At 57.5% G+C, this 25681-nt stretch overlaps 2 protein-coding genes and 1 long non-coding RNA gene across 3 annotated transcripts; 2 read left to right on the plus strand and 1 right to left on the minus strand.

Moving 5' to 3' along the window:
• Nucleotides 1–1586: 1586 nt before the first annotated feature.
• On the plus strand, nucleotides 1587–25449 carry COLGALT1 (collagen beta(1-O)galactosyltransferase 1). The gene is made up of 12 exons (XM_053968253.1): nucleotides 1587–1858; nucleotides 3792–3902; nucleotides 6859–6976; nucleotides 10929–11063; nucleotides 12147–12351; nucleotides 13714–13833; nucleotides 15351–15427; nucleotides 17897–18003; nucleotides 18098–18230; nucleotides 20210–20337; nucleotides 22647–22853; nucleotides 24442–25449. Exons 1-12 carry the CDS (start codon nucleotides 1587–1589, stop codon nucleotides 24635–24637), a joined length of 1809 nt encoding a protein of 602 aa, XP_053824228.1. The 3' UTR covers nucleotides 24638–25449.
• On the plus strand, nucleotides 2830–3555 carry LOC128802059 (uncharacterized). Its single transcript, XR_008435300.1, has 3 exons — nucleotides 2830–2935; nucleotides 3290–3412; nucleotides 3491–3555. It is a non-coding gene; the product is annotated as an uncharacterized LOC128802059 (long non-coding RNA).
• Nucleotides 20606–21221, minus strand: LOC128802055 (homeobox-like protein HDP1). The gene is made up of 2 exons (XM_053968252.1): nucleotides 21187–21221; nucleotides 20606–21083 (listed from the first exon to the last, which is right to left on the minus strand). Exon 2 carries the CDS (start codon nucleotides 21054–21056, stop codon nucleotides 20616–20618), a length of 441 nt encoding a protein of 146 aa, XP_053824227.1. The 5' UTR covers nucleotides 21057–21083; nucleotides 21187–21221; the 3' UTR covers nucleotides 20606–20615.
• Nucleotides 25450–25681: the final 232 nt, after the last annotated feature.

Raw genomic sequence — 25681 nt, forward strand, 5'->3', positions numbered from 1 at the left:
GGGATGAACTGGGATAAACTGGGATGAACTGGGAGGGGTGGAAAGGAGCAAAAATGGGCTGAAAAAAGCAGATTTTGGGTCTGTTTGGAAGCAGAAATTGGAAAATTTTCCTTTTTTATCCATGGGAAAATTGGGAATTTGAACTGGGATGAACTGGGATAAACTGGGATAAACTGGGATAAACTGGGATGGACTGGGATGAACTGGGATGGACTGGGAGGGGTAGAAAGGAGCAAAAATGGGCTGAAAAAAGCAGATTTTGGGTCTGTTTGGAAGCAGAAATTGGAAAAATTTTCCTTTTTTATCCATGGGAAAATTGGGAATTTGAACTGGGATAAACTGGGATGAACTGGGAGGGACTGGGATGAACTGGGAGGGGTGGAAAGGAGGAAAAATGGGCTGAAAAAAGCAGATTTTGGGTCCGTTTGGGAGCAGAAATTGGAAAAATTTTCCTTTTTTATCCATGGGAAAATCGGGAATTTTTTTCTTTGATTTTTTTTCCCACTTTTATTCCTTTTTTCCTTCTTTTTTTCACTTTTATTCCCTTTTTTTGCCTTCTTTTTTTTCACTTTTATTCTTTTTTCTTTCTTTTATTTTTCACTTTTATTCCCTTTTTCCTTTTTTTCACTTTTAATCCCTTTTTTTCCCGCTTTTATTCCTTTTTGACTTATTTTTTTCACTTTTATCCCTTTTTTCCTTCTTTTTTCCCCCCTTATTTCCCCTTTTTTTCTTCTTTTTTTCCCTTTTTTTCCAATTTCCCCCCTTTTTTCCCCACTTTTTTCCTCTTTTCCTCCCCCTTTTCCCCCCTTGATTCCCATTTATTTCCAGTTATCCCATTTTTCCTCCTTTATTTCCATTTCTTTTCCTTATTTCTCTTTTTCTCCCCTTTTCCCCCTTTTTTCCCCACTTTTTTTCCCTTCCCCCCCCTTTATTCCCATTTTTTATTCCTGTATTCCCATTTATTTCTATGTATTCCCCTTCTCTTCTCTTTTCTTTTCCTCTTTTTTCCCCCTTTTTTCCCATTTCCCCCCATTTTTCCCCCCTTTTTTTTCCTCTTTTTTCCCCTTTTTTCCCCATTCTCCCCCTTTTTTTTTTTCCCCTCCTTTTCTCCCGTTTCTTTCCCTTTTTTCCCGTTTGGGATTCTGCTGGTGAAACCCTTGGAAAAATCGGGGAAATTCGGAGTTTAAAAAATCCTCGGAAAAAGGAAAATTCCCAGGGAAAATCCGAGTGGACGAGGGGGCGTGGCCACGAGGGGGCGCGCCCACCACGCATCCCATATATGGACACATAGTGGGCGTGACCTCGTGCTACCGCCCCCATATATGGTTCTGTGGGCGTGGCCAGCACAGCACCCATCTATAGCTGCCGACGGGGCGTGGCCTCAACACCCACACCCGCCTAGTGGGCGTGGCCACGCGCTATCCCCATATATGGCAACAACGCGGGCGCGGCTTCGCGGCCCTCCCCATATATGGCGTTCATAGGCGTGGTCGCAGCGCGGATTGACCAATCAGCGCGCGCGGGGGCGTGCCCAGCGTGAGGCGCCTGAGGGAGAAGGGCGTGGCCTGCCGTGAGGGCGGCCCAAGATGGCGGCGCGGCCGTGGCCGCTGCTGCTGCTGCTGCTGCTGCTGGCGGCGCCGGGCCGGGGCCCCGGCGGCTCCTCCGGGCGGCTCCGCGCGGGGCTCGGGCCCGGCCCGGCCGCCGCGTACTTCCCCGAGGAGCGCTGGAACCCGGAGTCGCCGCTGCGGCCGCCGCGCGTGGCCGTGGCGCTGCTGGCGCGGAACGCGGCCCACGCGCTGCCGCTGGTGCTGGGCGGGCTCGAGAGGCTGCGGCACCCCAAGGACAGGATGGCGCTGTGGTGGGTCTGGGGACACCGGGGACACTGGGGGGACACTGGGGGGTGTGGGGACATTGGGGACACTGGGACATTGGGGGACATTGGGGACATTGGGGACACTGGGGGACACTGGGGGGTGTGGGGACATTGGGGGGACATTGGGGACATTGGGGGGACATTGGGGGACACTGGGACACTGGGACATTGGGGACATTGGGGACACTGGGGGACACTGGGACATTGGGGACATTGGGGGCACTGGGGACACTGGGGGGACACTGGGACATTGGGGACATTGGGGGGTGTGGGGACATTGGGGACACTGGGGACACTGGGGACATTGGGGGGTGTGGGGACATTGGGAACACTGGGGACATTGGGGACACTGGGACATTGGGGACATTGGGGACATTGGGGACACTGGGGGGACACTGGGGGGTGTGGGGACATTGGGGGGACATTGGGGACATTGGGGGGACATTGGGGGACACTGGGACACTGGGACATTGGGGACATTGGGGGCACTGGGGACACTGGGGGGTGTGGGGACATTGGGGGGACATTGGGGACATTGGGGGACACTGGGACACTGGGACATTGGGGACATTGGGGGCACTGGGGACACTGGGGGACACTGGGGGGACATTGGGGACATTGGGGGGTGTGGGGACACTGGGGACACTGGGGACACTGGGGACACTGGGGACACTGGGGACACTGAGGGGACATTGGGGACACTGGGGGGACACTGGGGGTCACTGGGGACACCGTGGGGAGCTGTGTGAGTGAGTGAGGGGAGGGTGGGGAACGCTCAGGGAGGGGCTCTGGGTGACACCCCCTGAGTGTGACACTGTCACCGAGTGACCCCTGAGTGACCCCGAGTGACCCTGAGTGACCCCGTGTGACCCTGAGTGACCCTGAGTGACCCTGAGTGACCCCGAGTGACCCTGAGTGACCCTGAGTGACCCCTGAGTGTGACACTGTCACCGAGTGACCCCGAGTGACCCTGAGTGACCCTGAGTGACCCCGAGTGACCCCGAGTGACCCTGAGTGACCCCGTGTGACCCTGAGTGACCCCGAGTGACCCCGAGTGACCCCGTGTGACCCCTGAGTGACCCCTGAGTGACCCCTGAGTGACCAATGAGTGACCCCTGAGTGACCCTGAGTGACCCTGAGTGACCCCTGAGTGACCAATGAGTGACCCTGAGTGACCCTGAGTGACCCCTGAGTGACCCCGAGTGACCCTGAGTGACCCCTGAGTGACCCCTGAGTGACCCCGAGTGACCCTGAGTGACCCCTGAGTGACCCCTGAGTGACCCCTGAGTGACCCTGAGTGACCCCTGAGTGACCAATGAGTGACCCTGTGTGACCCTGAGTGACCCCTGAGTGACCAATGAGTGACCCCTGAGTGACCCCTGAGTGACCCTGAGTGACCCCTGAGTGACCAATGAGTGACCCCTGAGTGACCCTGAGTGACCCCTGAGTGACCCCTGAGTGACCCTGAGTGACCCCTGAGTGACCAATGAGTGACCCTGTGTGACCCTGAGTGACCCCTGAGTGACCCCGAGTGACCCCGTGTGACCCCTGTGTGACCCCGAGTGACCCCTGAGTGACCCCCGTGTGACCCCTGTGTGACCCCGAGTGACCCCTGAGTGACCCCTGAGTGACCCCTGGTGACCCCTGAGTGACCCCTGAGTGACCCCTGAGTGACCCCTGAGTGACCCCGAGTGACCCCTGAGTGACCCCGTGTCACCCCCGAGTGACCCCTGAGTGACCCCTGGTGACCCCTGGTGACCCCTGGTGACCCCTGAGTGACCCCTGGTGACCCCTGTGACCCCTGAGTGACCCCGAGTGACCCCTGAGTGACCCCGAGTGACCCCTGAGTGACCCCGTGTCACCCCCGAGTGACCCCTGGTGACCCCTGGTGACCCCTGGTGACCCCGTGTCCCCTCAGGGTGGCCGCTGACCACAGTGTGGACAACACCTCGGCGCTGCTGGCCGCGTGGCTGGGCCGCGTGCGGGGCCACTACCACCGCGTGCTCTGGAGGCACCAGGAGGAGCCCACGTGGGTCTGGGGGTCCTCAGACACATTTTGGGGGGCTCAGTCACATTTTGGGGGGCTCAGTCACATTTTGGGGGGCTCAGTCACATTTTGGGGGTCCTCAGACACATTTGGGGGGCTCAGACACATTTTTGGGGGGCTCAGTCACATTTTTGGGGGCTCAGTCACATTTTGGGGGGCTCAGTCACATTTTGGGGGTCCTCAGTCACATTTTGGGGGCTCAGTCACATTTTGGGGGTCCTCAGACACATTTTGGGGGGCTCAGACACATTTTGGGGGGCTCAGTCACATTTTTGGGGGCTCAGTCACATTTTTGGGGGGTTCCTGCTGGATTTTTGGGGGGGTCTGGGCGTGTTCAGGGAGGAATTTTGGGGTTTTTTTTGGGGGGGTTTGTTCATTTTGGGGAGGGGAGGCACCAGGAGGGGCTTGAGGGGGGTCCTGGGGGTCCTCAGTCACATTTTGGGGGGCTCAGACACATTTTTGGGGGGCTCAGACACATTTTTGGGGGGTTCCTGCTGGATTTTTGGGGGGCTCAGTCACATTTTTGGGGGGCTCAGACACATTTTGGGGGGCTCAGTCACATTTTGGGGTCCTCAGTCACATTTTGGGGGCTCAGACACATTTTTGGGGGGCTCAGTCACATTTTTGGGGGGTTCCTGCTGGATTTTTGGGGGCCTCAGTCACATTTTGGGGGTCTCAGTCACATTTTGGGGATCTCAGACACATTTTGGGGGGCTCAGTCACATTTTTGGGGGTTCCTGCTGGATTTTTGGGGGGCTCTGGGGGTGTCCAGGGAGGAATTTTGGGGTTTTTTTTGGGGGGTTTGGTCATTTTGGGGAGGGGAGGCACCAGGAGGAGCCCACGTGGGTCTGGGGGTCCTCAGAGACATTTTGGGGGGCTCAGACACATTTTGGGGGGCTCAGACACATTTTGGGGGCTCAGACACATTTTGGGGGTCTCAGTCACATTTTGGGGGGCTCAGTCACATTTTGGGGGCTCAGACACATTTTGGGGGCTCAGACACATTTTGGGGGGTCTCAGTCACATTTTGGGGGTCTCAGACACATTTTGGGGGGCTCAGTCACATTTTGGGGGGCTCAGACACATTTTTGGGGGGTCCTGCTGGATTTTTGGGGGGTCTGGGGGTGTCCAGGGAGGAATTTTGGGGTTTTTTTAGGGGGTTTGGTCATTTTGGGGAGGGGAGGCACCAGGAGGGGCTTGAGGGGGGTCCTGGGGGTCCTCAGTCACATTTTGGGGTCCTCTGACACATTTTGGGGGCTCAGTCACATTTTGGGGGCTCAGTCACATTTTTGGGGGGCTCAGTCACATTTTTGGGGGGCTCAGTCACATTTTGGATCTCAGACACATTTTGGGGGGCTCAGACACATTTTGGGGGGTTCCTGCTGGATTTTTGGGGGGCTCAGTCACATTTTGGGGTCCTCAGTCACATTTTTGGGGGGCTCAGACACATTTTGGGGGCTCAGACACATTTTGGGGGCTCAGACACATTTTTGGGGGGCTCAGTCACATTTTGGGGGGCTCAGTCACATTTTTGGGGGGCTCAGACACATTTTGGGGCTCAGTCACATTTTGGGGGGCTCAGACACATTTGGGGGGCTCAGACACATTTTGGGGGTCTCAGTCACATTTTTGGGGTTCCTGCTGGATTTTTGGGGGGTCTGGGGGTGTCCAGGGAGGAATTTTGGGGTTTTTTTTAAGGGGTTTGGTCATTTTGGGGAGGGGAGGCACCAGGAGGAGCCCACGTGGGTCTGGGGGTCCTCAGACACATTTTTGGGGGGCTCAGTCACATTTTGGGGTCCTCAGTCACATTCTGGGGGGCTCAGTCACATTTTGGGGGGCTCAGACACATTTTGGGGGCTCAGTCACATTTTGGGGTCCTCAGTCTCATTTTGGGGGGCTCAGACACATTTTGGGGGGCTCAGACACATTTTGGGGGGCTCAGTCACATTTTTGGGGGGGCTCAGTCACATTTTTGGGGGGTTCCTGCTGGATTTTTGGGGGGTCTGGGGGTGTTCAGGGAGGAATTTTGGGGTTTTTTTAAGGGGTTTGGTCATTTTGGGGAGGGGAGGCGCCAGGAGGGGCTTGAGGGGGGTCCTGGGGGGATTTTGGGGGGATTTGAGGGGACCTTGGGGGGTGTCGGGTGGGCACAGGAGAAATTTGGGGGGTCCTGGGGGTGTTTGGGGGGTCCTGGGGGTGTTTGGGGGGTCCTGGGGGGGTTTTGGGGGTCCCCATGTCTTGGGGGTTCGGTCACTTTAGGGAGGGGAGGCACCAGGAGGGGTCCTGGGGGGTTTTGGGGGTCCTGGGGGGGTCTCAGAACAAATTTTGGGGTGTCCTGGGGATGTTTTGGGGTCTCCCCAGAATTTGGGGGTGTCCCGGGGGTCTCAGGTGCCCCCCAGGTCATTCCCCAATGGAGAGAATCCCAAATTTGGGGGGAGGAATCTCTTGTGGGTCCCCAAATTTTGGGGATTCCCCACGTTTTGAGGGTCCCCCGAATTTTTGGAAGGTCTCTACGACTTTGAGGGGGTCTCCCCAAAATTGGGGGGGGGTCTTCCCGGAATTGGGGGTGTCTGAGGTGCCCCCCCGGTGCCCCCCAGGTCATTCCTCAATGGGGAGAGCCCCAAATTTGGGGGGAGGAATCTCTTGTGGGTCCCCAAATTTTGGGGATTCCCCACGTTTTGAGGGTCCCCAGATTTCGGGGGGCTCCCCAGGATTTTGGGGGGGGGTCTCCCCGGAATTGGGGGTGTCTGAGGTGCCCCCCCAGGTCATTCCCCAGTGAGGAGGGGCACAAATTTGGGGGGAGGAGTCCCCAAATTTTGGGCCTGTCCCCAGGTTTTGAGGGTCCCTGTGGCTCCCCAGATTTCGGGGGGCTCCCTAGGAATTTGGGGGGGGGTCTCCCCGGAATTGGGGGTGTCTGAGGCGCCCCCCCGGTGCCCCCCAGGTCGTTCCCAGACGAGGAGGGGCCCAAGCACTGGAGCCCCGCCCGCTACGAGCACGTGATGAGGCTGCGCCAGGAGGCCCTGGAGGCCGCCCGGGCCATGTGGGCCGATTACCTGCTGGTACGGGGGGGGGCCTGAATTTGGGGAGGGGTCCCCAATTAGGGGAGGGGTCCCCAAGGGTCCCCAGGTGTCCCCAAGGGGTCCCTGAGCCCCCTCAAAGCTGACAAAGCCAGCCCCGGGGTGGGGGACACTGGGGACACCCAGGGATGGGTGAGGCTGTGACTGATTTGGGGGGAGTCCTGAATTTGGGGAGGGGTCCCCAATCCGGGGAGGGGTCCCCAAGGGTCCCCAGGGGGTCCCCAAGGGTCCCTGAGCCCCCTCAAAGCTGACAAAGCCAGCCCCGGGGTGGGGGACATTGGGGACACCCCGGCCCGGGTGTGGCTGTGACTGATTTGGGAGGGTTCTGAATTTGGGGAGGGGTCCCCAATTCGGGGAGGGGTCCCCGAATTTGAGGAGGGGTCCCCAGGGGGTCCTCAAGGGTCCCTGAGCCCCCTCAAAGCTGACAAAGCCAGCCCCAGGGTGGGGGACATTGGGGACACCCAGGGATGGGTGAGGCTGTGACTGATTTGGGGGGAATTCTGAATTTGGGGAGGGGTCCCCAATTCGGGGAGGGGTCCCCAAGGGTCCCCAGGGGGTCCTCAAGGGTCCCTGAGCCCCGGGGTGGGGGGGAAAGGTCACCCCAGAGGGGACAAACGCAGCGCTGGGGTGGGGGACAGCAAGGGATGGGTGTGGCTGTGTCTGATTTGGGGGGGGTCCTGAATTTGGGGAGGGGTCCCCAATTAGGGGAGGGGTCCCCAAGTGTCCCCAAGGGTCTCTGAGCCCCGGGGTTGGGGGGAAAAGTCACCCCAGAGGGGACAAAGCCAGCCCCGGGGTGGGGGGCACTGGGGACACCAAGGGATGGGTGTGGCTGTGACTGATTTGGGGGGGGTCCTGAATTTGGGGAGGGGTCCTTGGGATGTCCCAGGTGTGCCCAGGTGTCTCAGGTGTGCCCAGGTGTGTCCCAGGTGTGTCCCAGGTGTGACACAGGTGTGTCCCAGGTGTCCCAGGTGTGTCCCAGGTGTGACACAGGTGTGTCCCAGGTGTGCCCAGGTGTGCCCAGGTGTGTCCCAGGTGTGCCCAGGTGTGTCTCAGGTGTGTCCCAGGTGTGTCCCAGGTGTGACACAGGTGTGACACAGGTGTGACACAGGTGTCCCAGGTGTGTCCAGGTGTGCCCAGGTGTGCCCAGGTGTGCCCAGGTGTGTCCAGGTGTGTCCCAGGTGTGCCCAGGTGTGACATAGGTGTGACACAGGTGTGACACAGGTGTCCCAGGTGTGCCCAGGTGTGCCCAGGTGTGTCCAGGTGTGTCCCAGGTGTGCCCAGGTGTGCCCAGGTGTGTCCCAGGTGTGTCCCAGGTGTGTCTCAGGTGTGTCCCTGTCCCCAGTTCCTGGACGCGGACAATGTCCTGGTGAACCCGGACACGCTGGGGGTGTCCCAGGTGTGACACAGGTGTGCCCAGGTGTGTCCCAGGTGTGCCCAGGTGTGTCCCAGGTGTCCCAGGTGTGTCCCAGGTGTGCCCAGGTGTGCCCAGGTGTGCCCAGGTGTGCCCAGGTGTGTCCCAGGTGTCCCAGGTGTGCCCAGGTGTGTCCCAGGTGTGTCCCAGGTGTGTCCCAGGTGTGCCCAGGTGTGCCCAGGTGTGTCCCAGGTGTGCCCAGGTGTGTCTCAGGTGTGTCCCAGGTGTGTCCCAGGTGTGTCCCAGGTGTGCCCAGGTGTGTCTCAGGTGTCCCTGTCCCCAGTTCCTGGACGCGGACAATGTCCTGGTGAACCCGGACACGCTGGGGCTGTCCCAGGTGTGACACAGGTGTGTCCCAGGTGTGCCCAGGTGTCCCAGTTGTGACACAGGTGTGACACAGGTGTGTCCCAGGTGTCCCAGGTGTGTCCCAGGTGTGTCCCAGGTGTGCCCAGGTGTGCCCAGGTGTGCCCAGGTGTGCCCAGGTGTGTCCCAGGTGTGCCCAGGTGTCCCAGGTGTGTCCCTGTCCCCAGTTCCTGGACGCGGACAATGTCCTGGTGAACCCGGACACGCTGGGGGTGTCCCAGGTGTGACACAGGTGTGACACAGGTGTGCCCAGGTGTGACCCAGGTGTGTCCCAGGTGTGCCCAGGTGTGTCTCAGGTGTGTCCCAGGTGTGTCTCAGGTGTGTCTCAGGTGTCCCTGTCCCCAGTTCCTGGACGCGGACAATGTCCTGGTGAACCCGGACACGCTGGGGGTGTCCCAGGCGTGTCCCAGGTGTGACACAGGTGTGACACAGGTGTGTCCAGGTGTGCCCAGGTGTGTCCCAGGTGTGTCCCAGGTGTGTCCCAGGTGTGTCCCAGGTGTGTCCCAGGTGTGTCTCAGGTGTGTCCCTGTCCCCAGTTCCTGGACGCGGACAATGTCCTGGTGAACCCGGACACGCTGGGGGTGTCCCAGGTGTGACACAGGTGTGCCCAGGTGTGTCCCAGGTGTGCCCAGGTGTGTCCCAGGTGTCCCAGGTGTGTCCCAGGTGTGCCCAGGTGTGCCCAGGTGTGCCCAGGTGTGTCCCAGGTGTCCCAGGTGTGCCCAGGTGTGTCCCAGGTGTGTCCCAGGTGTGTCCCAGGTGTGCCCAGGTGTGCCCAGGTGTGTCCCAGGTGTGCCCAGGTGTGTCTCAGGTGTGTCCCAGGTGTGTCCCAGGTGTGTCCCAGGTGTGCCCAGGTGTGTCTCAGGTGTCCCTGTCCCCAGTTCCTGGACGCGGACAATGTCCTGGTGAACCCGGACACGCTGGGGCTGTCCCAGGTGTGACACAGGTGTGACACAGGTGTGTCCCAGGTGTGCCCAGGTGTCCCAGTTGTGACACAGGTGTGACACAGGTGTGTCCCAGGTGTCCCAGGTGTGTCCCAGGTGTGTCCCAGGTGTGCCCAGGTGTGCCCAGGTGTGCCCAGGTGTGCCCAGGTGTGTCCCAGGTGTGCCCAGGTGTCCCAGGTGTGTCCCTGTCCCCAGTTCCTGGACGCGGACAATGTCCTGGTGAACCCGGACACGCTGGGGGTGTCCCAGGTGTGACACAGGTGTGACACAGGTGTGCCCAGGTGTGACCCAGGTGTGTCCCAGGTGTGCCCAGGTGTGTCTCAGGTGTGTCCCAGGTGTGTCTCAGGTGTGTCTCAGGTGTCCCTGTCCCCAGTTCCTGGACGCGGACAATGTCCTGGTGAACCCGGACACGCTGGGGGTGTCCCAGGCGTGTCCCAGGTGTGACACAGGTGTGACACAGGTGTGTCCAGGTGTGCCCAGGTGTGTCCCAGGTGTGTCCCAGGTGTGTCCCAGGTGTGTCCCAGGTGTGTCCCAGGTGTGTCCCAGGTGTGTCTCAGGTGTGTCCCTGTCCCCAGTTCCTGGACGCGGACAATGTCCTGGTGAACCCGGACACGCTGGGGGTGTCCCAGGTGTGACACAGGTGTGCCCAGGTGTGTCCCAGGTGTGCCCAGGTGTGTCCCAGGTGTCCCAGGTGTGTCCCAGGTGTGCCCAGGTGTGCCCAGGTGTGCCCAGGTGTGCCCAGGTGTGTCCCAGGTGTCCCAGGTGTGCCCAGGTGTGTCCCAGGTGTGTCCCAGGTGTGTCCCAGGTGTGCCCAGGTGTGCCCAGGTGTGTCCCAGGTGTGTCCCAGGTGTGTCCCAGGTGTGTCCCAGGTGTGTCCCAGGTGTGTCTCAGGTGTGTCCCTGTCCCCAGTTCCTGGACGCGGACAATGTCCTGGTGAACCCGGACACGCTGGGGGTGTCCCAGGTGTGACACAGGTGTGCCCAGGTGTGTCCCAGGTGTGCCCAGGTGTGTCCCAGGTGTCCCAGGTGTGTCCCAGGTGTGCCCAGGTGTGCCCAGGTGTGCCCAGGTGTGTCCCAGGTGTCCCAGGTGTGCCCAGGTGTGTCCCAGGTGTGTCCCAGGTGTGTCCCAGGTGTGCCCAGGTGTGCCCAGGTGTGTCCCAGGTGTGTCCCAGGTGTGTCCCAGGTGTGCCCAGGTGTCCCAGGTGTGTCCCTGTCCCCAGTTCCTGGACGCGGACAATGTCCTGGTGAACCCGGACACGCTGGCCGTGCTGGTGGCCGAGAACAGAACCGTGGTGGCCCCGATGCTCGACTCGCGCGCGGCCTACTCCAACTTCTGGTGCGGCATCACCCCCCAGGTGAGGGCGGGGCCGCCTCGGGGCGGGGACAGGTGAGGGTGTGGTCATTCCTGCATCCCAGTGGCCATTCCCAGTGGCCACTCCCCATTCCCAGTGGCCACTCCCCCATTCCCAGTGGTCACTCCCCATTCCCAGTGGCCACTCCCCCATTCCCAGTGGTCACTCCCCATTCCTAGTGGCCACTCCCCATTCCCAGTGGCCACTCCCCATTCCCAGTGGCCATTCCCTGTTCCCAGTGGCCATTCACCCATTCCCAGTGGTCACTCCCCATTCCCAGTGGCCACTCCCCATTCCCAGTGGTCACTCCCCATTCCCTGTGGCCACTCCCCGTTCCCAGTGGCCATTCACCTTTCCCAGTGGCCACTCCCCATTCCCAGTGGCCACTCCCCGTTCCCAGTGGCCATTCACCTTTCCCAGTGGCCACTCCCCATTCCCAGTGGCCACTCCCCATTCCCAGTGGCCACTCCCCGTTCCCAGTGGCCACTCCCCCATTCCCAGTGGCCACTCCCCGTTCCCAGTGGCCACTCCCTGTTCCCAGTGGCCATTCCCAGTGGCCACTCCCCATTCCCAGTGGCCACTCCCCATTCCCAGTGGCCACTCCCCATTCCCAGTGGTCACTCCCCATTCCCAGTGGCCACTCTCCATTCCCAGTGGCCATTCCCCATTCCCAGTGGCCATTCCCAGTGGCCACTCCCCGTTCCCAGTGGCCACTCCCCTTTCCCAGTGGTCACTCCCTGTTCCCAGTGGCCACTCTCCATTTCCAGTGGTCACTCCCAATTCCCAGTGGTCACTCCCCATTCCCAGTGGTCACTCCCAATTCCCAGTGGTCACTCCCAATTCCCAGTGGCCGTTCCCAGTGGTCACTCCCAATTCCCAGTGGCCATTCCCAGTGGCCACTCCCCATTCCCAGTGGTCACTCCCAATTCCCAGTGGCCACTCCCCGTTCCCAGTGGCCACTCCCCATTCCCAGTGGCCATTCCCTGTTCCCAGTGGCCATTCCCTGTTCCCAGTGGCCACTCCCCATTCCCAGTGGCCATTCCCAGTGGCCACTCCCCGTTCCCAGTGGCCACTCCCCGTTCCCAGGGCTATTACCGCCGCACCCCCGCCTACCTGCCGATCCGGCGCCGGGAGCGCCGGGGCTGCTTTGCGGTGCCGATGGTTCACTCCACGTTCCTGCTGGACCTGCGCCGGGAGCGCTCGCGGAGCCTGGCCTTCCACCCGCCGCCGCCCGGCTACAGCGGCGCCTTCGACGACATCATCGTCTTCGCCGCCGCCTGCCGGCACGCCGGTGCGCAGCGGCACGGGATCGTTGGGTTGGGTTGGGTTGGGTTGCGTTGGGTTGTGTTGGGTTGGGTTGGGTTGAGTTGCGTTGGGTTGGGTTGGGTTGGGTTGGGATGGGTTGGGTTGAGTTGGGTTGGGTTGGGTTGGGTTGGGTTGAGTTGGGTTGGGCTGTGTTGGGTTGGGTTGGGTTGGGTTGCGTTAGGTTGGGTTGAGTTGAGTTGCGTTGGGTTGTGTTGAGTTGGGATGGAGTTGCGTTGGGTTGTGTTGGGTTGTGTTGAGTTGGGTTGTGTTGGGTTTGGGTGAGTTGGTTGTGTTGAGTTGGGTTGGGTTGGGTTGAGTTGGGTTGGGTTGTGTTGTGTTGGGTTGGGTTTGGTTGAGTTGGTTGGGTTGGGTCGGGTTTGGGTTGGTTTGGGTTGGTTTGGGTTGGGTTGGGTTGAGTTGTGTTGAGTTGGGTTGAGTTGAGTTGGGTTGGGTTGAGTTGGGTTGGGTTGAGTTGGGTTGAGTTGAGTTGGTTGGGTTGGGTTGGGTTGGGTTGAGTTGGGTTGGGTTGAGTTGGGTTGAGTTGAGTTGGGTTGGGTTGGGTTGGTTGGGTTGGGTTGGGTTGGGTTTGGTTGAGTTGGGTTGGGTTGGGTTGAGTTGGGTTGGGTTGGGTTTGGTTGAGTTGGGTTGGGTTGGGTTGAGTTGGGTTGGGTTGGGTTGGGTTGGGTTTGGTTGAGTTGGTTGGGTTGGGTTGGGTTTGGGTTGGGTTGGGTTGAGTTGGTTGAGTTGGTTGGGTTGGGTCGGGTTTGGGTTGGGTTGGGTTTGGGTTGGTTTGGATTGGGTTGGGTTGGGTTGGGTTTGGTTGGGTCGGGTTTGGGTTGGGTTGGGTTGTGTTGGGTCCAGTTGGGATTGGGATTGGGCTGGGATTTGAGATCAACTTTGGGTGATCCCAACGTAGGAATGACTCCCCCATCCTGATCCCGCCCTGCTCCCATTCCCGATCCCCATCCCAACATTCCCCATCCCAACATTCCCCATCCCAACATTCTCGATCCCAATCCTGAGGGATTTCATTCCCGATCCTGTTATCCCTGATCCCATTCCCGATCCTGATCCCGTTATCCCTGGTCCCGTTCCCGTTATCCCCGATCCCGTTATCCCTGATCCCGATCCCGGCGTTCCAGGCGTGCAGATGTTCGTCACCAACCGGGAGCAGTTCGGGTTCCTGCCGGTGCCGCTCCCGTTATCCCTGATCCCATTCCCGTTATCCCTGATCCCATTCCCGATCCCGTTATCCCTGATCCCATTCCCGTTATCCCTGATCCCATTCCTGATCCCATTATCCCTGATCCCATTCCCGTTATCCCTGACGCCATTCCCGGCGTTCCAGGCGTGCAGATGTTCGTCACCAACCGGGAGCAGTTCGGGTTCCTGCCGGTGCCGCTGCGCTCCCAGAGCTCCGTGCGGGACGAGGCCGAGAACTTCCTGCACGTCCAGCTGGAGATCATGGGTGAGATCCCGAGGGATCCCAGCAGATCCCGAGGGATCCCAGCAGATCCCGAGGGATCCGGGGCCTCGGGGTCGGCCCGAGGGATCACCCAGGGCCTCGGGGTTGTGGGGGAGAGGAGGATCCCAGTGGATCCCAAAGAATCCCAAGGGATCCGGGGCCTTGGGACTGTGCGGGAGGGAAGGATCCCAGTGGATCCCAAAGGATCCAGGGCTTTGGGATCATTCCAAAGAATCCAGGGCCTTGGGATTGTGGGAGGGAAGGATCCCAGTGGATCCCAAAGAATCCAGGGCTTTGGGATTGTGGGAGGGAAGGATCCCAGTGGATCCCAAAGGATCCAGGGCTTTGGGATTGTGGGAGGGAAGGATCCCAATGGATCCCACTGGATCCAGGGCCTCGGGATCCTGGGGGAGGAGAAGGATCCTGGGATGGGATCCTTGGGATCGGGAATTCTTCACCCCCAGGATGGGAAATGTTCCTTTGGGATTTGGGGACGATTCCTTTGGGATTTGGGGCTCATTCCCACGGGATTTGGGGTCCATTCCCATGGGATTTAGGGCCCATTCCCATGGGATTTGGGGCTCATTCCTGTGGGATTTGGGGCTCATTCCCACAGGATTTGTGCTCCATTCCCATGGGATTTGGGGCCCATTCCCACGGGATTTGGGGTCCATTCCCATGGGATTTGGGGCTCATTCCCACAGGATTTGTGCTCCATTCCCATGGGATTTGGGGCTCATTCCCACGGGATTTAGGGCCCATTCCCACGGGATTTAGGGCCCATTCCCATGGGATTTCGTGCTCATTCCCACGGGATTTGGGGCTCATTCCCACGGGATTTGTGGCTCATTCCCACGGGATTTGGGGCTCATTCCCATGGGATTTGGGGCTCATTCCCACGAGATTTGAAGCTCATTCCCATGGGATTTGGGGCCCATTCCCATGGGATTTGTGCTCCATTCCCGTGGGATTTGTGCTCCATTCCCATGGGATTTGTGCTCCATTCCCACGGGATTTGTGCTCCATTCCCACGGGATTTGTGCTCCATTCCCATGGGATTTGTGCTCAATTCCCATGGGATTTGTGGCTCATTCCCACAGGATTTGGGGCCCATTCCCGTGGGATTTGTGCTCCATTCCCATGGGATTTGGGGCTCGTTCCCATGGGTTTTGTGCTCCATTCCCATGGGATTTGTGCTCCATTCCCATGGGATTTGGGGCCCATTCCCACGGGATTTGTGGCTCATTCCCACGGGATTTGGGGCCCGTTCCCACAGGATTTGTGGCTCATTCCCACAGGATTTGGGGCCCATTCCCGTGGGATTTGTGCTCCATTCCCATGGGATTTGTGCTCCATTCCCATGGGATTTGTGCTCCATTCCCGTGGGATTTGTGCTCCATTCCCATGGGATTTGTGCTCCATTCCCACGGGATCTGGGGCCCATTCCCATGGGATTTGGGGCCCATTCCCACGGGATCTGGGGCCCGTTCCCACGGGATTCTCCCGTTCCCTTCCCGCAGTGAAGCTCCCTCCGGCCGAGCCCTCTCCCCACGTGTGGGTCCCTCCCAAGGTCCTGGACAAGCTGGGATTCGATGAGGTGGGAGCCCCTCCCTCGGAATTCCCGCCTCCCCCTCAGCACTTGGGACCTTTTCCCACCTTTTCTTTGGGATTTTGGCTCGTTTTCCTCTTTTAATTTGGGATTTTGGGTCGTTTTCCTCCTTTCCCTCAGGATTTTGGGTCGTTTCCTCCATTTTTTCTGCACTTCGGGTAGTTTTCCTCCTTTATTTCGGGATTTTTAATAAGTTTCTCTTTTTCCTCCGGATTTTGGGTTGTTTCCCTCCTTTTTCCTTTGGATTTTGTGTTAATTCATGTCCTTTTTTTAGATTTATGGTTTCTTTTCCAACTTTTTCCCTGGTTTTTGGGTCATTTTCTGCCCTTTTGGCTGGTCTTTCACCTTTTTCTCTGGATTTCAGTGGGACTTTCTTGTTCCCATCTGGATTCCCCTGGATTTGGGGCAGATTATCCCATTCTAATCTGGATTTTGGGGTGAATTTCCTCATTTCCCCCCCAGATTTTTGGTGAATCCCCCCAAATTTACCCATTTCCCCTTGGATTTTGGGTGAATCCCCCCAGATTTCCCCATTTCCCTGGATTTCGGGTGAATCCCCCCAGATTTCCCCATTTCCCTACAGATTTTGGGCAAATCCCCCCAGATTTCCCCATTTCCCCCCAGATTTTGGGTGAATCCCCCCAGATTTCCCCATTTCCCCCCGGATTTCGGGTGAATCCCCCCAGATTTCCCCATTTCCCCCCAGATTTTGGGTGAATCCCCCAGATTTCCCCATTTCCCCCCGGATTTCGGGCAAATCCCCCCAGATTTCCCCATTTCCCCCTGGATTTCGGGCAAATCCCCCCAGATTTCCCCATTTCCCCCCGGATTTCGGGCAAATCCCCCCAGAATTCCCCATTTCCCCCTGGATTTTGGGTGAATCCCCCAGATTTCCCCATTTCCCTGGATTTCGGGTGAATCCCCCCAGATTTCCCAATTTCCCCCCGGATTTTGGGTGAATCCCCCAGATTTCCCCATTTCCCTGGATTTCGGGTGAATCCCCCCAGATTTCCCCATTTCCCCCCGGATTTTGGGTGAATCCCCCCAGAATTCCCCATTTCCCCCCGTATTTTGAGCAGATCCCCCCAGATTTCCCCATTTCCCCCCGGATTTCGGGTGAATCCCCCCAGATTTCCCCATTTCCCTGGATTTCGGGTGAATCCCCCCAGATTTCCCCATTTCCCCCTGGATTTTCCCCTTGATTTCCCTCCAGATTTCCCTGGATTTCGGGTGAATCCCCCCAGATTTCCCCATTTCCCCCCGGATTTTGAGCAGATCCCCCCAGATTTCCCCATTTCCCCCTGGATTTTGGGTGAATCCCCCCAGATTTCCCCATTTCCCCCTGGATTTCGGGTGAATCCCCCCAGATCTCCCCATTTCCCCACAGATTTCGGGTGAATCCCCCCAGATTTCCCCATTTCCCCCTGGATTTCGGGTGAATCCCCGCAGATTTCCCAATTTCCCCCCGGATTTTGGGTGAATCCCCCCAGATCTCCCCATTTCCCTGGATTTTGAGCAGATCCCCCCAGATTTCCCCATTTCCCCACAGATTTTGGGCAAATCCCCCCAGATTTCCCCATTTCCCCCCGGATTTCGGGTGAATCCCCCCAGATTTCCCCATTTCCCCCTGGATTTCGGGTGAATCCCCCCAGATTTCCCCATTTCCCCCTGGATTTTCCCCTGGATTTCCCTCCAGATTTCCCTGGATTTTGGGTGAATCCCCCCAGATTTCCCCATTTCCCTGGATTTTGAGCAAATCCCCCCCAGATTTCCCCATTTCCCCCCGGATTTTGAGCAGATCCCCCCAGATTTCCCCATTTCCCCCTGGATTTCGGGTGAATCCCCCCAGATTTCCCCATTTCCCCCTGGATTTTGAGCGAATCCCCCCAGATTTCCCCATTTCCCCCTGGATTTTGGGTGAATCCCCCAGATTTCCCCATTTCCCCCTGGATTTTAAGTGAATCCCCCCAGATTTCCCCATTTCCCCCCGGATTTCGGGTGAATCCCCCCAGATTTCCCCATTTCCCCCCAGATTTTGGGTGAATCCCCCAGATTTCCCCATTTCCCCCTGGATTTTAAGTGAATCCCCCCAGATTTCCCCATTTCCCCCCGGATTTCGGGTGAATCCCCCCAGATTTCCCCATTTCCCCCCAGATTTTGGGCAAATCCCCCCAGATTTCCCCATTTCCCCCCGGATTTCGGGTGAATCCCCCCAGATTTCCCCATTTCCCCACAGATTTCGGGCAAATCCCCCCAGATTTCCCCATTTCCCCCCGGATTTCGGGTGAATCCCCCCAGATCTCCCCATTTCCCCCTGGATTTTGAGCAAATCCCCTCAGAATTCCCCAGTTCCCCACAGATTTTGGGCGAATCCCCCCAGATCTCCCCATTTCCCCACAGATTTTGGGCAGATCCCCCCAGAATTCCCCATTTCCCCCCGGATTTCCCCGTTCCCAGGTGTTCCTGATCAACCTGCGGCGCCGCCCGGACCGCCGGGCGCGGATGCTCCGCACGCTGCACGAACTGGGAATCTCCCCCAAACTGGTGGAGGCCGTGGACGGCCGGTGAGCCCCGGGGGGGGGGGGGGGGTGGGGAATTCCCGGAATTGCCCCCGAATCCCCCCCAGAATTCCCTTCTGGAACGTTCCGGGCTCCGCAGGGCCCTGAACAGCAGCCAGGTGGAGGCGCTGGGGGTGCGGATGCTGCCGGGATATCGGGATCCCTTCCACGGGAGACCCCTGACCCGCGGCGAGGTGGGCTGCTTCCTCAGCCACTTCCGGGTCTGGCAGGAGGTGAGGAGCGGGAAATTCGGGAATTTTTGGGAATCTGGGATGGGAATTTGGGAATCTGGGGGGTCTGGAAGGATCCAGAGTGTCCAGGGGTTCAGGGGGTCCAGAGGGATCCAGGGAATTCCAAAGGGTGGGAAGGAGTTGCTGCTTCCTCAGCCACTTCCGGGTCTGGCAGGAGGTGAGGAGCGGGAAATTCGGGAATTTGGGAATTTGGGATGGGAATTTGGGAATCTGGGGGGTCTGGAAGGATCCAGGGAGTTCAGGGAATTCCAGGGAATTCCAAAGGGTGGGAAGGAGTTGCTGCTTCCTCAGCCACTTCCGGGTCTGGCAGGAGGTGAGGAGCAGGAAATTCGGGAATTTGGGATGGGAATTTGGGGGGTCTGGAAGGATCCAGGGAGTTCAGGGAATTCCAGGGAATTCCAAAGGAGTTGCTGCTTCCTCAGCCACTTCCGGGTCTGGCAGGAGGTGAGGAGCAGGAAATTCGGGAATTTTTGGGAATCTGGGATGGGAATTTGGGAATCTGGGGGGTCTGGAAGGATCCAGAGTGTCCAGGGGTTCAGGGGGTCCAGAGGGATCCTGGGAATTCCAAAGGGTGGGAAGGAGTTGCTGCTTCCTCAGCCACTTCTGGGTCTGGCAGGAGGTGAGGAGCGGGAAATTCGGGAATTTTTGGGAATCTGGGATGGGAATTTGGGAATCTGGGGGGTCTGGAAGGATCCAGGGAGTTCAGGGAATTCCAGGGAATTCCAAAGGGTGGGAAGGAGTTGCTGCTTCCTCAGCCACTTCCGGGTCTGGCAGGAGGTGAGGAGCAGGAAATTCGGGAATTTGGGATGGGAATTTGGGGGGTCTGGAAGGATCCAGGGAGTTCAGGGAATTCCAGGGAATTCCAAAGGAGTTGCTGCTTCCTCAGCCACTTCCGGGTCTGGCAGGAGGTGAGGAGCGGGAAATTCGGGAATTTTTGGGAATCTGGGGGGTCTGGAAGGATCCAGAGGGTTCAGGGAGTTCAGGGAATTCCAGGGAATTCCAAAGGAGCTGCTGCTTCCTCAGCCACTTCCGGGTCTGGCAGGAAGTGAGGAAGGGAAAATTTGGGAATCGGGGGCTGGGAGGGCGCCTGGGGGAATCTGGGATTTTGGGGTGGTCCAAGGAATTCCAGAGGGTGGGCGGGCAATTCCTGGGGTCCATCCCAAATCCCGGCACTGCCGGGGTCCATCCCAAATCCCAGAATTCCCCGTGTCCATCCCCAATCCCGGCACTGCCGTCATTCTCAAATCCCGGCATTCCCGGGGTCCATCCCAAATCCCGGAATTCCCCGTGTCCATCCCAAATCCCGGCATTCCCGGTGTCCATCCCCATTCCCGGCACTGCCATCATTCCCAAATCCCGGCATTCCCGGTGTCCATCCCCAATCCTGGCACTGCCGTCATTCCCAAATCCTGGCATTCCCAGTGTCCATTCCCAAATCCCGGCATTCCCGGGGTCCATGCCCAATCCCAGCATTCCCGGGGTCCATCCCAAATCCCGGCATTCCCGGTGTCCACGCCCAATCCCGGCACTGCCGTCATTCCCCAATCCCGGCATTCCCGGTGTCCGTCATTCCCCAATCCCGGCACTGCCGGGGTCCATCCCAAATCCCGTCATTCCTGGCACTGCTGTCATTCCCCAATCCCGTCATTCCCGGTGTCCATCCCCAATCCCGGCACTGCCGGGGTCCATCCCCAATCCCAGCATTCCCGGTGTCCATCCCCAATCCCGGCACTGCTGTCGTTCCCCAATCCCGTCATTCCCGGTGTCCACGCCCAATCCCGGCACTGCCGGGGTCCATCCCCAATCCCGTCATTCCCGGTGTCCGTCATTCCCCAATCCCGTCATTCCCGGTGTCCGTCATTCCCCAATCCCGGCATTCCCGGTGTCCGTCATTCCCCAATCCCGTCATTCCCGGTGTCCACGCCCAATCCCGGCACTGCCGGCGCCGCCGTCGTTCCCAGATTTCGGCGCGGGGCCTGCAGCGCTCGCTGGTGTTCGAGGACGATCTGCGCTTCGAGGTTTTCTTCCGCAGCCGCCTGCAGGAGCTGATGGAGCAGCTGGAGGAGGCGGCCATCGACTGGGACCTCATGTGAGCCTTCGTCCCCTCCTCCTCATCCTCAGCCTCATCCCAAAACTCATCCCAGTCCCCTGGGACCTCATGTGAGCCTTCGTCCCCTCCTCCTCATCCTCGTCCTCATCATCCTCGTCCCAATCCCAACCCCAACCCCAATCCCCCGGGTTCTGGTGTGAGCCTTCATCGTGTCGTCGTCATCATCCTTGTCATTGTCCTCGTCATCCTCATCCTCATCCTCATCCTCATCCCAAAACTCATCCCAATCCTAATCCCTTGGGTTCTCGTGTGAGCCTTCATCCCATCATCCTCATCCTCATTATCATCCTCATCCCAAAACTCATCCCGGTCCCCTGGGACCTCGTGCGAGCGTTCATCCTCTCATCCTCATCCTCCTCATCCTCATCCCGCTGCTCCCCATTCCCTGAGGCCTCTTGGATCCCATTGATCCAAATGATCCCATTGATCCCAATGATCTCATTCATCCCATAGACCCCATTGATCCTATTGACCTCAATGACCCCATTGACCTCATTGATCCCAATGACCCCATTGATCCCAATGACCCCATTGATCTCATTCATCCCATTGATCCCAATGACCCCATTGACCTCATTGACCCCATTGACCTCATTGACCCCATTGACCCCATTGATCCCAATGACCCCCTGAATACCATTGATCCCAATGACCCCATTGACCCCATTGATCCCAATGACCCCACTGATCCCATTCATCCCATTGATCCCAATGACCCCATTGACCTCATTGACCCCATTGATCTCATTGATCTCATTCATCGCATTGACCCTGTGGATCCCATTGATCCCAATGATCCCATTGATCCCACTGAATACCAATTATGACCCCATTGATCCCAATGACCCCATTGACCTCACTGACCCCATGACCCCATTGATCCCAATGACCCCATTGATCCCAATGACCCCACTGATCTCATTCATCCCATTGATCCCAATGATCCCATTGACCTCATTGACCCCATTGATCCCATTGACCTCATTGATCCCATTGATCCCAATGACCCCATTGACCTCATTGATCCCATTGACCTCATTGACCCCATTGACCCCATTGATCCCAATGACCCCATTGACCCCATTGACCCCATTGATCGCATTGACCCTGATGACTCCATTGACCTCATTGACCCCATTGACCCCATTGATCGCATTGACCCTGATGACCTCAATGACCCCATTGACCCCATAGATCCCAATGACCGCATTGACCCCATTGACCTCATTGACCCCATTGACCCCATTGGTCCCATTGACCCCATTGACCCCAATGACCCCATTGATCCCAATGACCTCATTGACCCCAATGACCCCATTGACCGCACTGACCCCATTGATCCCAATGACCCCATTGACCCCATTGATCGCATTGACCCTGATGACCCTATTGACCTCATTGACCCCATTGACCTCATTGACCCCACTGACCTCATTGATCCCATTGACCTCATTGACCCCACTGACCTCATTGATCCCAATGACCCCATTGACCTCATTGATCCCAATGACCCCATTGACCTCATTGACCCCATTGACCTCATTGACCCCACTGACCTCATTGATCCCATTGACCTCATTGACCCCACTGACCTCATTGATCCCAATGACCCCATTGACCTCATTGACCCCATTGGTCCCAATGACCCCATTGACCTCACTGACCCCACTGACCCCACCGCTCCCGCTGTTCCCAGCTACCTGGGCCGGAAGCGGCTGGAGCCGGAGCGCTCGGAGCGCGGCGTGCCCGGCGTGCGGCAGCTGCTGCGGCCGGGCTACTCCTACTGGAGCCTGGGCTACGTGCTGTGCCAGTGCCACTGATCCCATTGATCCCATTGATCCCATTGATTGTAATGATCGAAAACCCACTGACCCCAATGATCCCAATGATCCCAATGACCCCATTGACCCCATTGACCTCATTGATCCCATTGATTGTAATGATCCAAAACCCACTGATCCCAATGATCCCATTGACCCCAATGACCCCATTGACCTCATTGATCCCAATGACCCCATTGACCTCATTGATCCCAATGACCCCATTGACCTCATTCATCCCATTGATCCCAATGACCCCATTGACCCCACTGACCCCATTGACCCCATTGACCTCATTGACCTTATTGATCCCAATGACCCCATTGACCTCATTGATCCCATTGATCCCAATGACCCCATTGACCCCATTGATTGCATTGACCCCATTGACCCCATTGATCCCAATGACCTCATGGACCCCATTGACCCCATTGTCCCCACTGACCCCACTGCTCCCGCTGTTCCCAGCTACCTGGGCCGGAAGCGGCTGGAGCCGGAGCGCTCGGAGCGCGGCGTGCCCGGCGTGCGGCAGCTGCTGCGGCCGGGCTACTCCTACTGGAGCCTGGGCTACGCGCTGTCCCTGCGCGGCGCCCGCAAGCTCCTGGCGGCCGAGCCCCTGGGCAAGATGATCCCGGTGGACGAGTTCCTGCCCCTCATGTTCGACCGGCACCCCAGGTACCACAAAGATTTACGGGATTTATGGGATTTATGGGATAAATGGGATTTGTGGGATTGGGAATAGTGGATATGGGATTTATGGGATTGGGAATAGTGGATATGGGATTTGTGGGATTGGGAATAGTGGATATGGGATTTATGGGATTGGAATAGTGGATATGGGATTTGTGGGATTGGGAATAGTGAATATGGGATTTATGGGATTGGAATAGTGGATATGGGATTTGTGGGATTGGGAATAGTGGATATGGGATTTGTGGGATTTCTGGGATTGGGAATACTGGATATGGGACACAGGGACGAGTTCCTGCCCCTCATGTTCGACCGGCACCCCAGGTACCACATCCATGGGATTTGTGGGGTTTGTGGGATTGGGAATAGTGGATATGGGATTTATGGGATTTATGGGATTGGGAATAGTGGATATGGGACACAGGGACGAGTTCCTGCCCCTCATGTTCGACCGGCACCCCAGGTACCACATCCATGGGATTTGTGGGATTGGGAATAGTGGATATGGGATTTAATGGGATTGGGAATAGTGAATATGGGATTTGTGGGATTGGGAATAGTGGATATGGGATTTATGGGATTGGGAATAGTGGATATGGGGCACAGGGACGAGTTCCTGCCCCTCATGTTCGACCGGCACCCCAGGTACCACAAAGATTTATGGGATTTACAGGAAAAATGGGATTTATGGGATTGGGAATAGTGGATATGGGATTTGTGGGATTGGGAATACTGGATATGGGACACAGGGATCAGTTCCTGCCCCTCATGTTCGACCGGCACCCCAGGTACCACAAAGATTTATGGGATTTATGGGATAAATGGGATTGGGAATACTGGATATGGGATGTAGGGATGAGTTCCTGCCCCTCATGTTCGACCGGCGCCCCCAGGTTCTAATTTTCCCCAATTTTCCCCATTGCCCCTATTTTTCCCCCTTCCCGCGATTTTTCCCCATTTTCCCCAGTTTTCACCTTTTCCCCCCATTTTTCCCCATTTCCCCCCCCGATTTTTCCCCATTTTCCCCAATTTTCACCTTTTCCCCCAATTTTCCCCATTTCCCCCCCCGTTTTTTTCCCCCTTTTCCCCAATTTTGACCTTTTCCCCCCTTCCCCCGTTTTTTCCCCATTTTCCCCAATTTTGACCTTTTCCCCCCCATTTTTCCCCATTTCCCCCTCCCGTTTTTCCCCCTTTTCCCCAATTTTGACCTTTTCCCCCCATTTCCCCCCCGTTTTTTCCCCATTTTCCCCAATTTTGACCTTTCCCCCATTTTCCCCCCTTCCCCCGATTTTTCCCTTTTCCCCAATTTTCACCTTTTCCCCCAATTTTCCCCATTTCCCCCCCCGTTTTTTCCCCCTTTTCCCCAATTTTGACCTTTTCCCCCCATTTTCCCCCATTTCCCCCCCAGTTTTTTCCCCCTTTTCCCCAATTTTGACCTTTTTTCCCCCATTCCCTCCCAGTTTCTTCCCCATTTTCCCCAATTTTGACCTTTTCCCCCCATTTTCCCCCATTTCCCCCCCGTTTTTTTCCCCCTTTTCCCCAATTTTGACCTTTTCCCCCCGTTTTCCCCCAGCCCCGAGTACTCCCGGCACTTTTCCCGGCGGGACCTCGTGGCGTTCTCGGCGGAGCCGCTGCTGCTCTTCCCCACGCACTACACGGGCGAGCCCGGCTACGTCAGCGACACCGAGAGCCCCCCGGAGCCCCCCGAAATCTGGGAACAGTTCCCGCAGGAATCCCGGAATTCCCAGCCCCGGCACGAGGAGCTCTGACCCCAAAATCCCCAAAATTTGGGAACAGTTCCCACGGGAATCCCGGAATTCCCAGCCCCGGCACGAGGAGCTCTGACCCCAAAATCCCCAAAATTTGGGAACAGTTCCCACGGGAATCCTGGAATTCCCAGCCCCAGTGGAAGGAGCTCTGACCCCAAAATCCCCAAAATTTGGGAAGAATTCCCAGCCCCAGCAGGGCAGAGACACCGAGAGCCCCCCGAAATCTGGGAACAGTTCCCACGGGAATCCCGGAATTCCCAGCCCCGGCACGAGGAGCTCTGACCCCAAAATTTGGGAACAGTTCCCACGGGAATCCCAGAATTCCCAGAGCAACACTGAGAGCCCCCCGGAGCCCCCCGAAATCTGGGAGCCGTTCCCGCGGGAATCCCGGAATTCCCAGCCCCGGCACGAGGAGCTCTGACCTCAAAATCTCCAAAATTTGGGAAGAATTCCCACGGGAATCCCGGAATTCCCAGCCCCAGAGCCTCCCGAAATTTGGGAAGAATTCCCGTGGGAATCCTGGAATTCCCAGCCCCAGTGGAAGGAGCTCTGACCCCAAAATCCCCAAAATTTGGGAAGAATTCCCAGCCCCAGCAGGGCAGAGACACCGGGAGCCCCCCGAAATTTGGGAAAAATTCCCAGGGGAATTCCGGAATTCCCAGAGCAACACTGAGAGCCCCCCGGAGCCCCCCGAAATTTGGGAACAGTTCCTGCAGGAATCCCGGAATTCCCAGCCCCGGCACGAGGAGCTCTGACCCCAAAATCCCCAAAATCTGGGGGTTTTTATTCCCAAATAAAGTTTTTATTTTTAATTCTGGTTTTTTTTTTTCTCACTCTTCTATTCCCAAATAAATTTTTTATTTTTAATTTCAGTTCAGGGTTTTTTCCCCATTTTATTCCCAAATAAAGTTTTTATTTTTATTTTTAATCCCAGTTTGGGGTTGGTTTTCCCCCATTTTATTCCCAAATAAAGTTTTTATTTTTAATTCTGGTTTGATTTTTTTTTTCTCACTCTTCTATTCCCAAATAAATTTTTTATTTTTA

This window comes from Vidua chalybeata, chromosome 33, assembly GCF_026979565.1.
Source record: "Vidua chalybeata isolate OUT-0048 chromosome 33, bVidCha1 merged haplotype, whole genome shotgun sequence".
Taxonomy (NCBI): domain Eukaryota; kingdom Metazoa; phylum Chordata; class Aves; order Passeriformes; family Viduidae; genus Vidua; species Vidua chalybeata.

Coding starts and splice junctions, on each gene's coding strand:
- LOC128802055 (XM_053968252.1), bottom strand. CDS start 21,056: ATGAATGGGATCAGTGGGGTCATTGGGATCAATGGGGTCAATGGGGTC.
- COLGALT1 (XM_053968253.1), top strand. CDS start 1,587: ATGGCGGCGCGGCCGTGGCCGCTGCTGCTGCTGCTGCTGCTGCTGGCG. Junction 1,859..3,791: donor AAGGACAGGATGGCGCTGTG/GTGGGTCTGGGG, acceptor GTGTCCCCTCAG/GGTGGCCGCTGACCACAGTG. Junction 22,854..24,441: donor ATGTTCGACCGGCACCCCAG/GTACCACAAAGA, acceptor GTTTTCCCCCAG/CCCCGAGTACTCCCGGCACT.